This window comes from Vipera berus, assembly GCF_964194415.1.
Source record: "Vipera berus genome assembly, chromosome: 3".
NCBI lineage: Eukaryota > Metazoa > Chordata > Lepidosauria > Squamata > Viperidae > Vipera > Vipera berus.
The window spans coordinates 176,607,583-176,624,303 of record NC_138204.1 but is presented as its reverse complement, the minus strand read 5'-3'; the positions used below and the strand labels follow the sequence as shown (position 1 = coordinate 176,624,303).

The 16,721-nt window shown below is 37.5% G+C and overlaps 1 protein-coding gene across 5 annotated transcripts in view; it reads left to right on the top strand.

The window, feature by feature from the left end:
- The window catches only part of LOC308664822 (transcription elongation factor A protein 1), a 51,301-nt gene that overhangs the window by 26,092 nt on the left and 8,488 nt on the right, over window positions 1-16,721 (top strand). The window contains exons 1-6 of one of the 5 annotated variants that reach the window (XM_081322353.1): window positions 3,204-3,694; window positions 5,443-5,521; window positions 11,212-11,274; window positions 13,108-13,213; window positions 15,198-15,285; window positions 16,073-16,221. In XM_081322353.1, coding sequence (XP_081178479.1) covers window positions 3,639-3,694; window positions 5,443-5,521; window positions 11,212-11,274; window positions 13,108-13,213; window positions 15,198-15,285; window positions 16,073-16,221 — 541 coding nt within the window. In that variant the 5' untranslated portion in view covers window positions 3,204-3,638. Of the gene's footprint in view, window positions 1-3,203; window positions 3,695-5,025; window positions 5,355-5,442; window positions 5,522-11,211; window positions 11,275-13,107; window positions 13,214-15,197; window positions 15,286-16,072; window positions 16,222-16,721 lie in introns of those variants that run through there. The other 4 variants (XM_081322354.1, XM_081322356.1, XM_081322355.1 and 1 more) reach the window with 4 other exon arrangements.

Sequence of the window (16,721 nt, the reverse complement as noted above, 5' to 3'; positions counted from 1 at the left end):
GACCTGGCGGCACCCAGCTCCATTGGCTCCTCCCTCTGGACTGGGGGCTCACGCACAACAGGGGCGGCAGGGGTCTGTGGGGTGGCACGGCGACTCTTACGCTGCTGCAGCCGGGCATCGATCCGCAGACAAAGATGGATCAGCCCATTCAGGTCTGAGGGAATGTCCACGCGGGCCAGCTCATCCAACATCTCCTCTGACAAGCCATCCTGAAAGGCATCCACGAGCGCAGCCTCATTCCAGGCGGAATCCTGGCTAAGCAGCCGGAAATCGCTGATATAGGCCTGTAGAGGGCGCTGACCCTGCCTCAAAGCTTTCAGGCGTCGGGTGGCAGTCTGCGCCTTAATCGGGTCCTCGTACATGAGGCGCATATGGTCACAAAACCCCCCAAAGTTATCCAACAAAGGGCTAGGCTGTGCCAACAGAGGCGTGCCCCAACGAGCTGCATCTCCCGACAGAAGGCTCAACACGAATCCCACCTTATCTCGGTCAGTGGGGAAATCAGCTGCTCTCACGCTGATATAAAGCTGGCATTGTCCCAGGAAGGCAGGAAACAGTTCTGGTTTACCAGCAAATTTATCCGGCATAGCTATCTGACATTTCCTCCTGGGTGGGGGGGCAGCATGTACCTGAGCCTGCAGTTGTGCCACCTGAGTGGCCAGCAAGGTGAGTTGCTGGTTGAGCTGGGCATTCTCGGCAAGAAGCTGCTCCATCGAAGTAATAAGGGGTGGGTGGCTGAAAGCAAACTGTTCTGAACCAGCCCTCTTCTCGCAACCCCTATTCGAAAAGAAGAGACTGGAAAGCGTCCAAGGCTAAAAGGCTTCTGCCAAGATTTAATTACGCAGTTAACAAAAACACTAGAGCTTGTCTTCTCAAGCGGAAAAGTTGCTTTCAGCAACCAGCCCCTCCCCAAACACTCCTTTTATAGAGAGCTCAGGGCGTGGTCTCCCTGAGCCTCCTCCCGAGGAGTCCTGCAGCCTTTCTTTGTTTGTTCCTGCTTGACTGCCTCCTGCGTCGGGCGTCCTTGAACAGGGCCAGCTGTGGGTCATCTTCCTCCGCACTCTCGGGCTCACGCAGCTGAGAAGAGGTCCCCGGCTGAGGACTCTGCAAAGCCTCCAAACCATCATCAGCCGGTTCGTTTCCCTCCTCCAAACCATCATCAGCCGGTTCGTTTCCCTCCTCCCCCTCAGAGTCATCCGATACATCAGAGCCGGCTGTCGGACCCACAGGCTGGCCCTGAGTCACAACAGTGGCTGAAGAAGATGCACATTAAGGTCCTAGAGTGGCCAGACCTTAATTCCATAGAAAATCTGTGGAGGAAGCTGAAGGTTCGAGCTGCCAAACATCAGCCTCGAAATCTTAATGACTTGGAGAGGACCTACAAAGAGGAGTGGAACAAAATCCCTCCCGAGATGTGTGCAAACCTGGTGGCCAACTACAAGAAACGTCTGATCTCTCTGATTGCAACAAGGGTTTTGCCACCAAGTACTAAGTAATTTATTTATTTATTTTATTTATTTAGATTTATATACCGCCCTTTCCCGAAGGACTCAGGGCGGTTTACAGGGCATTTAAAAAACAGTCAATACAAACGTTAAAACAAAATTAAAAGAGATTAAATAGAACCCTGAGAAAATTAAAACCCAGTTAAAATTAAAATTAAAAATATTCTCAGCCTGGGCCAGAGAGCTCGAAGAGCCAGGTCTTCAGGTCCCGGCGGAATGAACGAAGGTTGGGGGCAGTCCTACGCTCCGCAGGCAGCTGGTTCCACAGGGCAGGCGCACCCACTGAGAAGGCCCTACCCCTGGGTGTTACCCGCCGGCAGTCTTTAACCGGCGGCACCCTGAGGAGACCCTCCCTGTGGGAGCGCACTGGACGAAGGGAGCTTGATGCTGGCAGCAGGTGTTCCCTCAAATATCCCGGACCCTCGCCATTTAGGGCTTTATAGGTCATCACCAGCATATAATATATATATATAATTTAACCTTTATTATTTTTATAAGTAACTCTAGGGAGCAAACATATCTAATGCTCCCACTTCCTCCTATTTTCCACAGTCACTTCAACTAGGCCCAAAGTCACTCAACTAGGTTGTTTTGCGAAGGGGTCAAATACTTATTTCACTCATTAAAATGCAAATCAATTTAGAACTTTTTTTGAAATGTGTATTTCTGGATTTTTTTGTTACTGTCACTGTTAAAATAATCTTACCATTAAAATTATAGATTGATCATTTCTTTATCAGTGAGCAAATGTACAAAATCAGCAAGGGATCAAATACTTTTTCCCCTCACTAAGTAAAAGATGCATTTATTTTGTAGCATGTATTCTCGTTGCAAGAATAAAACTACAGATGCTTTGTGAACCTTAATCCTCTGCAATAGGTTTTTGTGGTATCATACAATTCACAAGAATAATAAAATGAGCTCAGAGGCAGAAGCTTTGCCAGAAAAATACTTTATTACAGTTACAATGGAAAGTAGAATTACTACATATAAATCCATCTCTTCATGAAATCCCAATGCACATATAATTGCAAAACCATTCTGAAAATTTAAATTAGTAAATCAGTAATCACCGATACTTTTTTCAGCCAAGAAATACTAAATGCCGCTGCCAAAGAGTCTTGCTGAATTTTATATATTCTCTTGCATTCTAGATTAAAATACATTTATTCAAAATGTCCCAAATACTTTATCAGTTTTATATCCTACAGAGAAGATTGCACCCATGGCTGTTCTAAAATACTGTTTTAAAGTTTGATATTTTCAATAAAAGAGGATAAAAAAGCAGTGTACAATTTTTTAAGTTCAGGAAATTCTTGGATCTTTGAAAATACATTTCTCTTTGACAAGCCTTCCCAATCCACAGCCTTTCAAATAAATTGGACTGCAAACTCCAGTCATTATTTGGGCACGTTGAGTTTGTAGTCCAATACACCTGGAGGTACCTCACGCCTGCATAAATAATATTAGAGTTATATTACCTCCTCGAGATCGCAACCACCGCTTCTCCTTTTTTCCATTTGTTGCCCTAGACCAGGGGTAGGCAACTTCGGCTCTTTTATGACTCCTGGACTTCAACTCCCAGAATTCCTGAGCCAGCAAGGCTGGCTCAGGAATTCTGGGAGTTGAAGTCCAGGAGTCATAAAAGAGCCGAGGTTGCCTACCCCTGCCCTAGACGGAACAACTCACAGCCACCTATCCTGAGGTTACAAAGATTTTCCTTCTGCGTCATTTTGGCCAACGACCATCTCTTTTTCCCTCCCTCCCCGCGAAGAGCTCAATCCTCCATTTCCGCTGAGCGGACGGAACTCTGAAGTGAGACGAAGCTCCACCTCCTATTTTTTTACCCTTAATCGATGTGTTCGGTTTTCCGGAGCATTGCCTGGCTCTCTTTAGCGAGGTTTGATTCAGCACGGCCTGGCGCCACGGCTGCCGAGCTGTCGCTCCTGGCCGGTTGATGTTCACAGCGACCCCCCGACAGCGATTTGGCGGCTCCATCTTTGCTTTGCGCCGAAAGCTTCGGCATTCGTGGCGTAGAAGCGGCATCGAAGGTGGAAGCTCACTTCTGCTCAGTCGCCCCTGAGAGAGAGAGAGGCGGCGCCGCGGACCCGGCAGCCGCCATGACCACTGAAGATGAAATCATCCGCATCGCTAAGAAGATGGACAAGATGGTGCAGAAGAAGAACGCGGTGAGGTCAATCGGGAAGGAGGGAGAAATGTCCGTTAGCCCCCTCGCGCGCCCGACTTAAACTTCTGTCCGACCAATCAGCGGCGCTGCACCTCAACGGGGCGCCCGCCTTTTTCCGGACGGGGGGGGGGAAATAAATAAGGGGCTAATGGAGGGCAAGGCTCCGTTCGCACGCAGTTCGTCTTTTGTGATGTTCCAGCTGTCATATGTGGAAAGCGCAGTTCGCGTGACGGGAGCCAGTCTCCGTGTCTGGGCCAGTTAATGAGCCCTAGTCGTACGTCGCATTCAAATCCAGAGAAAGTCCTCTGGCTGCACTTACTGCCCTGGAGAAAGGCCCAATTCTTCACTTACTTCCGGAAAATCGAAAATTGGGATCCCACTGGAGCTTCAGAGAGAATCGAAGGCTCGCTGAGTTTTAAAACCAGATTGATGTTATGGGGTTTAATTTTGTTGGAAAGCTGTTCTATCCTTAAGACCAGGGGTCTTCAAACTTGGCCCTTTTATGACTTGTGGACTTCAACTCCCAGAATTCCTCAGCCAGCAAAGCTGGCTGAGGAATTCTGGGAGTTGAAGTCCACAAGTCATAAAAGGGCCAAGTTTGAAGACCCCTGCTTAAGACCTATGCTACCTCTCTTTAAGAATGGTGCCAGCCCCTTTTCTCCTTTTCCCCGAAGACGATGTGGCTTTTCTGGTTATATGGAGTTATGGGATCTGTAGTCAAAAATGTCTGGAAGACACTTATTCTATAAGTATATATCAGACTTCCGTTTTGCAGTTATAATTCACCATACTGCGTTCTTTTATCTGTTGTAAATTTGAGCATCCATTGAGATTGTTACTAAACATGTTAAAATTTAGATGGTGCAGTTGGCTTCACTGAATTGCTACTGTGTGTGGATATTGAAATCTGAAAATGTTTTATTGTAATGTTTATTTACAATAAACAAAAGTTTTGATTCAAAATGCTGTCCACACTATATATTATTATAAGATATAATCTTAAATAATTGTAAGTTTAAAACACTAATCTAAAACAGCATTACCTATTCCAGAGAGGAGCCTCTGGATTTTAGATATTGCTAAGCTACAACTTCCTGCATCTCTGAGCAATCTCAAGTTCCAACTGTGAAGTGAAGAAGTATATTTGAAGAATTCAGATTTTGGTGGTGTTAAGAAATATGTGATTTGCATTAAATAGGAAAAGTATTCAGTGACTACCAAGAAAAAACTTCTTGGTACCGTTACCAAACAACCATAAAAATACTCAGATGCAAAGCTACATGAAAGTCACAAACTTAGTGAAAACATTAGCTGGGGATAATTACAATTCTAACTTATGTATGTTGAGTTTATTTAAAATATAGTTACTTGCAGAAAAGATAAAATTGGAGATATTGCACAAAGAAGTACTATTTGCTAAAATATATTTTATTTAATACATACACACATACATACAATGAATTTTAGAGCAAAGCCAGCCTTGCCACAATTTTTAGTGAAAGAAGTTTCTGCTATTAATTAAAATGAACTTTTGACCGAAGCTCTCTCATATTCTTTATGTTATTATGGATTTAATATGCAGATTTGTGCAGTCAGATATTTTTCCAAATACATTTGAGTCTTTTAAGCTGCTTGAACCATGATATGGTGGCATTGTTAAGGTAATATTTGCTTTTATTATAGTGATAGTATATTAATGCTTTTATAGTATATTTAGTGTAATGAATTACCTTATTGTGTAATGAATAGGTTCAAGTTGACAGAGGTAAAGTTGCACATATGGATATTCAAAAATCAAGAGCAGTTGAGTAAGATTAGACAAGAAAAGGTAAGCAGTAGCTTTTCCTATTATTAGCTATAGAATCAGAGTGTACTAAATATTTTTCCATGTGCATTATGCTGCCATTCTATATTCACAAGCCTGAGATAAATATTTAATTTAGTAGAAGATGCTTTTGAGTAGGCACAAAAGTGTTTTCTCTATTATTTACAGCAACACCTCTGTGTATAGATTAAGACTTGTAGTATAGAATCATACAGTATTTTAGTGGTATTTTAAAAAAGTAATAATGAACTACATGTGTCATTGAGTAGTTTTACATCAAACCTTAAAATATAAATGATAGAATTATTTTCAAAGTTCACAAATATTTGATTAGCAATAGTTAGTTCTATGTGCTTAGAGTTTCCCTATCTGTTATTTTCCATAATAAATTAACATAATTATAATTCAAAAAAATATTAGGTTATAGCTGATTTTTAATCTTCTGAATTATAAAGAAAGATAAGACCCACCAAATTTAGTGAAACGTGGCTCCCAATTAGCATATCTTATGATAGTATAAATGAAAATATGAGAGAGGAAAGGAGGGAGAATTCCTATTGGATTCACGCACAGGTTTTAGAAATTTTTCAGTAGAATCTTCCTTTCCCCCACAATGTCTGCTTAAAGTTCCAGTTCTAAATTCCTGATACATGAAGCCTGAATTATGGCTCAGTCATAAAACACATACTAGCATATAGGTTTGATCTTTGGCAACTTTGTATGTAATTGGAAAAAAATTCCATATGATCCTGGAGACCATTGCTTGCCGATATAGTGTATCTGTGGAATAATGGATGTGACCTAAGACTGATTCATGTAAGGTTTTCAGTGTTGATAAATTTACTGTGCCCCAATAGGTTTAGTAGAAACTTAAGAAATAGGGCATGTGATCTGTCTATCTGAGAAGAGTTAATAATGTAAACTATGGCTTCATGTATACTTAGGCCATATTATAAGTTCATTCTGAACAAAAGTGTTATTTGGAATTTTCCCATAAAAGATTATCATATTCTGGGCTGGCATTTAGGTATAGATCTTGATTTTAGCTTCCCCTTATGGGTAAAGCATTTGAGCTGCTAGCTAGACCATATAATGAGTTTGTGTTGCTAATGCTTGTGTGACATTATTCAGTTGCTGAGATTGGAAATCTTCTAGAACAGATAGTCCTCAACTTACAAATATTTGTTTAGTGACCAAAGTTACAATGGCACTGAAAAATGGGATTTATGACCGGTTTTCATGCTTATGACCATTATAGCATCACCATGGGCGGATGTTTCAAATTTGGGTGCTTGGCAACTGGTGTGTATTTAAGACAACTGCACTGTCCCAGGGTCTTGTGATCATCATTGGTAACCTTCCCACCTGGCTTCAGATAAACAAAGTCAATGGGCAAGCCAGATTCACTTAATGAACACATGATTCACTTAACAATTGCAGTGATTTGCTTAAAAACTGGCAAAAAGATTGTTAAATGATGCAAACCTTACTTAACAACTACCTTGCTTAGCAATGGAAATTTGGGCTCAATTGTAAGTTGAGGATTACCTGTATTATACAGCCAGACTTTACCATCATTTTTTTTTAACATTAAGGATCAAAATTTGAAGACTCATAAGCAATAATGTTATATAAATGCCTGGTTAGGTTTCTGTTTGTTGTGTATATTTATCATTTGCTGCAGAGGTTTGTTTTTTGGGGGGCATTTGTAATATTTTAGGTACTTAGTTATCATTAAAAGTTTGGAGGCCCCATGAACTCAATAAACTACAGATCATACATCCCTACTGCAGTCTTAAAACTGTTCTGTTTTTAATTATATGCTTCTGTGGGGAGTTGCCATAGGCCAGGCATGTCAAACTGCTGGCCCATGGGCCAGATGCATCATACTAAAATCGCGCCCACCCCATTGCTGGCAATGGGGAAAAAGTCACGATACATCACATGACGTCACGTGACGTCGCGAGTTTGACATGCCTGCCATAGGCTGACTGAGAGTTCTGGTAGTCCTAACACATCTGAGAACACCAGGATAAAGAACAATGTCTTGGCAATCAGTAGTGACATCTATTTTGTAAATATTGTAGAACAATGTATTAAAATCAAGTAAGTAAACAATACTATAAATATATGTGAATGAGGATATCTTTAAATATGAGATAAACATGTCTATTGTGGCAAGCCACTAAATACTTTCATGGTCATGACTGAAACCAGTCAAAAATACTTATTGATTTGTTTATTTAAATTATATGCTTTCCATCATGCTGTCCACACTTGGGTAGCTTTTGTATTATTTAATAAGGGAAGAGGGCTGCAATAATAATGGAAGTTAATATTTTTGTCGTTTTAGACATATTTTGTAGTACAGGTTAAATTTTTGCAAATTAATGAAAGAACAATTAATGAAAGAAATTTCTGTATTGTGCAGAAGTATTTTTGTTCAGAAAGTGTTTAGAAAGTATTTTTGAATCTTGTTTTTAATGCCTGTTTTACAGTTGTATTTTAGGTAGATGGCTTCAGTTTCTTAGAAATGTTACCCTGAAATTAATTGAGATTTGCTGTCAGAAATGCTTAAGAAAGGAAATCAGTTTAGTAATATGCAGGTAGTCCTTGACTTACAGCTACTCGTTTAGTTACTACTCAAAGTTACAACAACATTGAAAAAACTGACTTACAATCTTTTTTCCCTTTTACAATTGTTGCAGCATCCCCATAGTCACATGATCAAAACTTGAAGGCTTGGCAACAGGCATATATTTGTGATGCTTGTAGTGTCTTAAATTTTAGTGAAAAATTTAGTGATTTTATGGACTATATGGTATTCCTTAAATGACCTTGTCTTTGGAGGGGCAACTTCTTCACTTCCTGCATAACTTTTTTAACCTGTTTTTCTAGGCTTGTATGCTATCCCAGTTATTTTTGACCGAACAACTTACATATTATTTGTAAACAGAATAAAAACAATTAAAATTAGCACACAATTATAAATGTGATAGATATAATAGATAAACTCTATCGTATGGTATGCAGAGATACAGAGCATATAAATAATTTCTAGGAAAACCATCATAGAATAATTTGGTTACTAATGCTAACCACTGGATTGTATATGAGATGAATGCTCTATGTACGGGAGAGTAGAAAAGAAAAACAGCAAATAAGCAGACAATTTCTCAACTTGGATAACAGTAAATAAGAGACAGAATAAGAGAAAAAGGAAAAATGCTATCTGAATGCTGTGCTAATACACCTCCTCCCCCTATCCCCAGCAGGGGAGATTATGGGACTGAATATATACTTGGAGCTTCAGTATAAGATTTGAATGGGGGAAACTTATTGTATTTTATGTATTAAGGCTGTGGCCCTAGTAAGCATAACAAGTGGCTAGATAATGTAGTAAAGTAGAATGCCTAACTTTTTCCAAGAGAGCATATGAGGATTAGTGTGTTAGGGAAAGACATTTCAAACAACCATATTCATGAAGTCATTCATGGCTCCTGGTGATTCCATGGGTAAGTCTTTGCAGTTTTCTTGGCAATATTTTTCAGAAGGTTTACTATTGCCTTATTCCTAGGGCTGAGATGATAAAATAATAATAATAATAATAATAATAATAATAATAAGAATAAGAATAAGAAGAAGAAGAAGAAGAAGAAGAAGAAGAAGAAGAAGAAGAAGAAGAAGAAGAAGAAGAAATAGTAGTTGGAAGGGACCTTGGAGGTCATCTAGTCCAACCCCCTGCTCAGGCAGGAAACCCTATACCATTTCAGACAAATGGCTGGCCAGTCTCTTCTTAAAAACTTCCAGTGTTGGAGCATTCACCACTTCTGGAGGCAGGTTGTTCCACTGGTTAGTTGTTCTAACTGTCAGGAAGTTTCTCCTTAGTTCTAGGTTGCTTCTCTCCTTGACTAGTTTCCATCTGTTGCTACTTGTCCTGCCTTCGGGTGCTTTGGAGAATAGCTTGATTCCCTCTTCTTTGTGGCAGCCCCTGAGATATTGGAACACTGCTATCATGTCACCCCTCACCCTTCTCTTCATTAAACTACGCATACCCAATTCCAGCAACCGTTCCCTATATGTTTTAGCCTCCAGTCCCCCAATCATCTTTGTTGCTCTTCTCTGTACTCTTTCTAGAGTCTCGACATCTTTTTTACATCGTGGTGACCAAAACTGGATGCAGTATTCCAGGTGTGGCCTTACCAAGGCATTGTAAAGTGGTATTAGTACTTCACATGATCTTGATTCTATCCCTCTGTTAATGCAGCCTAGCACTGTGTTGGCTTTTTTGGCAGCTGCAGCACACTGCTGGCTCATATTTAAGTGATTGTCCACTAGGACTCCGAGATCTCTCTCACAGTTACTACTATTGAGCAAGGTACCCCCTATACTATACCTGTGCATTTGATTTTTCCTGCCTAAATGTAGAACCATACTTTTTTCACAATTGAATTTCATTTTGTTAGATAGTGCCCAGTGTTCAAGTCTGTCCAGATCCTCCTGTATCTTAAGCCTATCTTCTGGAGTATTGGCTATTCCTGCCAGCTTGGTGTCGTCTGCAAATTTGTGTCTCAATGATAAAGTCATACAGCTGGCTTCATGCCTAAAGCAAGACTAGAACTCATGGTTACCCAATTTCTAGACTTAGACTTTTAATTGCCAAACCAAACTTGATTCCTGGGGTACTAAGTGGAGAAGTCTTACTAACTGGTTAAATTCTCATGGGTCCTGAGGATGGGTTGCTTTAAAGACATTTTTTAATACTTTCCCATCACAAGAATTCCTTACTTTCATAATAAAATGTATGTGATGTGAAGCTAAAGTCTGACGGGAACTGTCTAATCTGTCCGTTTCTTGGATGGATATTTTTTTTATAGTTGGGTGTTGTAATTTAGCGTTCAGTAGTTGTGATATAACTATGAAGTTGACATTAACTGATAGTTTTTTAAAACTCTTTCAGCAAAAAGGAATTTATTCTTTCAACAAGGAAAATTCTGTGCAGCAAGAATAAAGTTGGTGCAAATATGTCCTTTTTATATATTGTAGTTATACTCGATTAAATCATTCATAAATCAGTTCTATTTCATAATTTCCACCAGAATATTTCTTTTAATAGTCAGGTCTAACATGTTGCTAGAGAAGCAAGTTTTTACAAATCTTACAAATCTGATCTTTCAATCAGATCAACATAAGAGTATACTCTAAAACTTAAACTGTTTGAATGCTCTGGTAAAGTATACTTTCCCCTCCCCCACTTTACTGTGTTTAAAAAATAAATTAGGAGCTCAGCATTAAATAGAAATCAGACTGTAAACCAGTGAAAATATAATGAATTTTTTTTAACAATGTAGCTTCCTCATCCTAGGGACATCTTGGATACTATTTGGTTTTGTGCTAATTCTATAGGTTTTTTTAGATTGAATTTCACTACTGTGCAGGATATTGGAAAAAATTAGTAATCTTCAGAAATTTTTAATTAAATGTCACTGGCTTCACATAGGTAGATTTTATTTTAGGATCGACCCAGTTCACGTTTTTAAGGATGAGTTGTCCATTGTTCTTGGAGCAAACATGAATAAATCTTTTGAAATGTTTATTAGTATCATTTTCACTAACATTTGTATTATAGATTTGAAGATGAATGAAATAAGTACATGGCAATAGGTATATTTAATATTTAATCTGTTTTACAGGGTGGGGCTCTTGATTTACTCAAGGAACTTAAGAATATGCCTATGACTCTGGAACTGTTACAGGTATGCTTCCCCCCCCCTGCAAATACTGAATTTGTTTATGCTATAAACACAGAGATGCAGAAGCTAACATTCATCAGTATGATATTTTGGATTCCTTACAAAGAGAAAGCGATTTGTCAGATGTTCATTTCAAACATAAATGCTGTAAATGTATTGATAAGGAAACATATTTTTGATTATGATTATTGCATCTTGCTAGTAGATTTATAATGGTTATACAAGTAGTCCTTGACTTATGACCACTGTTGACCCTGAAATTTCTGTTGCTAAGCGAGACATTTGTTAAGTGAGTTTTGCCTCATTCTATGACATTTTTTGCAAAAGTTGTTCAGTGAATCATTGCAGCTATTAAGTTAGTAACACAGATGTTAAGTGAATCTACTTCCCCATTTGCTTGTCAGAAGGTCACACAAGGTGATTGCATGACCTGGGAACACTGCAACGGTCATAAATATGAGTCATTTGCCAAGTATATGAATTTTGAAAACGTATCTGTGGGCATGCTGCAATGGTCATAAGTGTGAGAAATGGTCATAAGTCACTTTTTTCAATGATGTAACTTTGAACAGTCACTAAATGAAGTTGAGGATTACCTGTATATCCTGTATTAAGATATGGTTGAGTTTCATATCTTGTATTTATTTATTTATAAATTTATATGCCACCTAACTTTCAGTGACTCTGGGTATTTAAAAATATATTAAAAAGTATAAAAAAATAAAAATATTATTCCACAAAATGTAGAAAGGTGATAAAAATATGTATATTAAAAGGATATCTAATTTTTCATAAAATCAGGATGTAAATCTATTTTTCATAAGACATTTAAGGGAAAGATACTGTAGTTGCCTCATCAGATCACTGAAGAGATTTGTCACCTGGGCGACCTGAAATTACAGATGAGGTGATCAGGGAATCTGATTTTTCGAAGGGAGTGAAAGTATAAAATTTATTTAAGACATCTATTTTCTTACTAGTCTGTTATAAATATTCATGTTTAATAATGTAAATAAAAATAGGTATAGTTATGTTGTGCAGACATGTGAGAAATCAGTATTCTAAACTGATGTGTGTACATAAAATTGTTAGCGCCAGAACACACATGCCCATAGCTATTTTTATTGCAAGTAGAGTGGATAAGATAGAATTAAAAAAGAACAAATCTGTGTAAACATTGACAATTGAGCATTAACTTTTTAACTATGAACAATGGCTGGTTTGTTCAATTGTAAGAATTCCTTATAAACGTTTTTCTAGTACAATAGATGGTAGTAGATCAGCATGCTTTATTTTGAAAATATATAAAAAGAAAAAAAACCAAAAAGAAATCACATAAACAGGTTCTGCTGCATGTAAGAAATGTCAGACTCAAGTCTCCATCATTATGTGAAACTTTAAATTGTCAGGGTTTTTTGAAATTACTTAGTTTTATTTCACAAAGCAATTGAAATTGAAACTTATGCACAGCTATACAGCTAAAAATCTGGAACGTTAACCTCTATCATACCCTAGCCATAAATTAGTTAAGTAAAATGTAATATTTTTTTCTTATCATAAAAGTGTTCCTAAAGTTTTATCAATCTGCTTGAAATAACTTGCATTGTTATGCTAATACTGTACGTTTAAGAAAATATAGAAATCTTATATCATTTATCTATCACCATAACCTCAACTAGAACTTTAAATAACTATTTGATAAGAGATTTAAAAACTTCTTATATTTACCACAACCAATAACTATTTCAATGTATTTTTAGAAGGGGGGATTTAATGGCATATATATTTCATCTTGCACATACCTGTCATTAATGATCTTAACTGTTTAATTTTCAGTCTACAAGAATTGGAATGTCTGTGAATGCAATTCGGAAACAAAGTACAGATGAAGAAATTACATCTCTAGCAAAATCCCTCATTAAATCATGGAAGAAATTATTAGGTACAGATGCACTAAGTTTTTTCATTTTCTCATTTCTAGATGATTTTCAAATTAATCTTAATATTAACTCCTTTACTTGATCTTGTATATCCAGTTTCTCCTTATGGTTTTTGCCTGTGGTGATGAATGAAACTATAGCATACCTTAAGAGTTATTCCTTCATGGTCATTCTACATGCTACTAATTGCTTAGTTGATCTGAGGAATGTGTTTGTGGATGTGGAGTATGGGTATCCTGGAAAATTCTCAAGTAGTTTATTATAAATAAATAAATAAATAAATTATGTGTGTTAGACAATTGAGATAAAGCATGAGGAAAAGAGCATTTCAAAATGTATGTTCTTTTAAAAATTTACCTTCAGACATACTGCAGTGAGGCTATAGCGAAAACCTAAAATATAAACAAAGTATTAAAATATAATCTAATATATTTAGGAAACTATACATAAGAAAGATAACAATCTAAAAAATAACGCAGCATTTTGAAGATGGATCAGTAAACTATAGAAACCTAATTGAAACTATTCTTACTACAGTAACCTTTCACTAAACTTAAAAAAAGAACCTTGGATTAAACAGTGCTGATGAATCTATCTTGGAAAATTCTCTCAAAATCTATAATTTTCCAGCCTGATGTGAATGACAAGGATCTTAGCTAGCCTATAACTGGAATGGTGTAAATTGTATACCATGACATGGAGATTAGGATACTGTTCATGGAATAATTATTTCCTTTGTAATCCAACATCTACCTTTTAATTGGATTCTTGATTCATTAACGTTGATAATACATATTTCTGTCTGTGATTAGTCTTTTCTTGGTTTTATTCCCTGTCTTATTTGCCCCATATTTTAAACTACTATGACATCCCTATTTCATCCCCATTTAAAGGCTTCCATGGGCAGAGAATGTTCTGTACCAGCCTGCTACCGGCCTTGCAAAAAAGGCAACCCCTTTACAGACGGCAAGAGGCTGGAATACGTCTGCCAAATTTATTACAAAAACAAACAAGACACCAAGATACCGGAGCTTTGAAACACTATCTGAGCGGTTGCTTTCAGCAAACCAGCCCTCCCCAAACATTCCCTTTATAAAGAGTTCAGGGCGTGGCCTCTCTCTGCCTCCTTCCGAGAAGCCCCACAGCCTTCCTCTGTTTACTCCTACTTGACTGCCTCCTGCGTTGGGCGTCCTTGAACAGGGCCAGCTGTGGGTCATCTTCATCCACACTGTCAGGCTCACACAGCTGGGTCTCCATGGTGACCAAGTGGGAGGGGCCTGCCTGAGGGCTATCATCAGCAAGATCTTCAACCCCCTCAGCAAGGTCTAGTACACCCCCTCCTCCTCTGATTCGTCCGACCCAACTGCCGAACCCACAGGCTGACCCTGAATCACAACAGAAGTTCAGTGAGCTATTTCAGAGTTGCTACACTAGGAGAGATGAATGTAACTCTTTTACTCACAGATTTATTTCTTACATACATATCCCCCTTCTAGCTACACTTTCTCTCCGTGAGAAAAAAATACTAATTTTTCTATCTGTGGAAAAGAGCAGTTTAGAATAGATATAGTTTCAGAAAATAGCAGCATGAGCTCTCTTTTCCTTTGAATGTTCTTTGTGATGATAAAATTATTTTAATTTTTATATTAAGAATTAGAAAAGCTGATTGTGCCTCTTGAAGCTTGTTGGGAAGTTTCAGTTATGCATAGTGTTAAGTGACATCTTGAGATTAGACAAAACTAGACAGTAGTTAAGTAGGATGAAATGGCTACATAAAGGGCAAAACAGAAAGGGGAAGAACAGGAAGCAAAGATTTATCTGGCCTGTTGTTATAAAGCTAATTGATTAATTAATCAGCTATAATTAATTAATTACTTAAATTTATTCATTGCAGTCAGGCACTCCCTAATCTTATCTTGGATTGGCATTCCCTTATTTCATCCACGGAACTATTATTGCTTTTTATGTATTATATATTCATTTTAGATGGGCCATCAAATGACAAAGAATCTGAAGAAAAGAAAAAAGAATCAGCATCATCTTCACAAAATAGTCCTGAAGCAAGGGAAGAAAGGTACTTCTTATAACCTTTTTGCTTAAATGGTAGAAGAAAACTTAACAATAACTCTTTACGTTTGTAAACATTAGGATGGGAAAAAATAGTAGGAAAAATAGTGTACAAACTATCAAGAGTAATATTTAAAGGACATGATGAAAGAATATATGGAAAAAAGATTACAAAATAGTTTTATACCATGTACAGGTACATTTAACATTTGGTTAGATGAAGTCCTGTCAGTTTAGATTGGAATATTTAAGTGAGAAATAATGCATTATTTTTGTGCTACTTTAATACTTGGCATTGACCAAATATTTATTTCTGCGTTTATGAACTTCATCATATAAATGGAAATATATTTAATACTAGAGGAATTTTGATGGGAAGAGTTGATTTGGAATAATATTGATGCCTATAGTATACCAGTGAATCATAGTGCTGTCTAGTAATATTGTTATAGTTTCATAAGATTTGATTCACGGTCCCATCAGTAGCTACCCAGTGTGTTATTTTCTTTCAGTTAGTATTATGAATTAATGTTCCATGACACTTTACAAGATCGGTAGGAATCAAGGAAGTAATATTTTCAAATTAACAGTACTGTATCAAAGGCTACTTGTTACTACTATTTTTTATGAACTTATTTTGTGTCTAGGGTAGAGTTAGGTATTTAAAAGGGTCATTTGATCAGTAAAAATAGTGTGATGGGTCCAACTTGTCTTTTTTGACCCATCCCTTGTGGGTACTGCTGATTCGTAATGAAACAGAACAAAAAAAGTATTTTGTCTGTTTGCCTATTTAGCAGTTCCAGTAGCAATTCAAACAGCAAGAAAGAGGATTCTAACATTTCATCAGACACATATATCTCTTCTTTTCCCCGGGCTCCAAGCACATCTGATTCTGTACGGATGAAATGCAGAGAAATGTTGGCAGCAGCTCTCAAAACGGGGGGTAAGAATTATATATTTCTCATTCTATCCCATGTTTTCTTTCTACTTTTATTTAATACAAAATGCAAGGCTATTAAGAACCCTGCTATAAGACAATATTAAGTGCATGGTGAAAAACAATTTTTTAGAGGATCCACTATATGTTGCAGTACGTGTGCTTATTATTTTTAGTTGCTGTGAATCTGTCATGTAATTTCTTTTTGAGAATGGCCTTATTATTCTTAGCTCTGAACTGATAATTGTTGCAATTTTGAATTTACAGCAAGTGGATTGGATACACATTTGATATTACATAAGGAGATGTCTTGTGTCAGTACTGTAGAAAGTTACAAGTTACACAAAAAAAGCAGTGGGGAAGTGAAGTATAAAAGTAACCTGGTTAAATGTCTTGGACCAGTTAATATCATATGGATGTCTTCACTGTGAAAGGTGTTAAAAAGTTAATAATTTCTAATTCAAAGGGGGGAGTGAAAGAGAGAATTAGAAGAGGGAAAGAGAGAG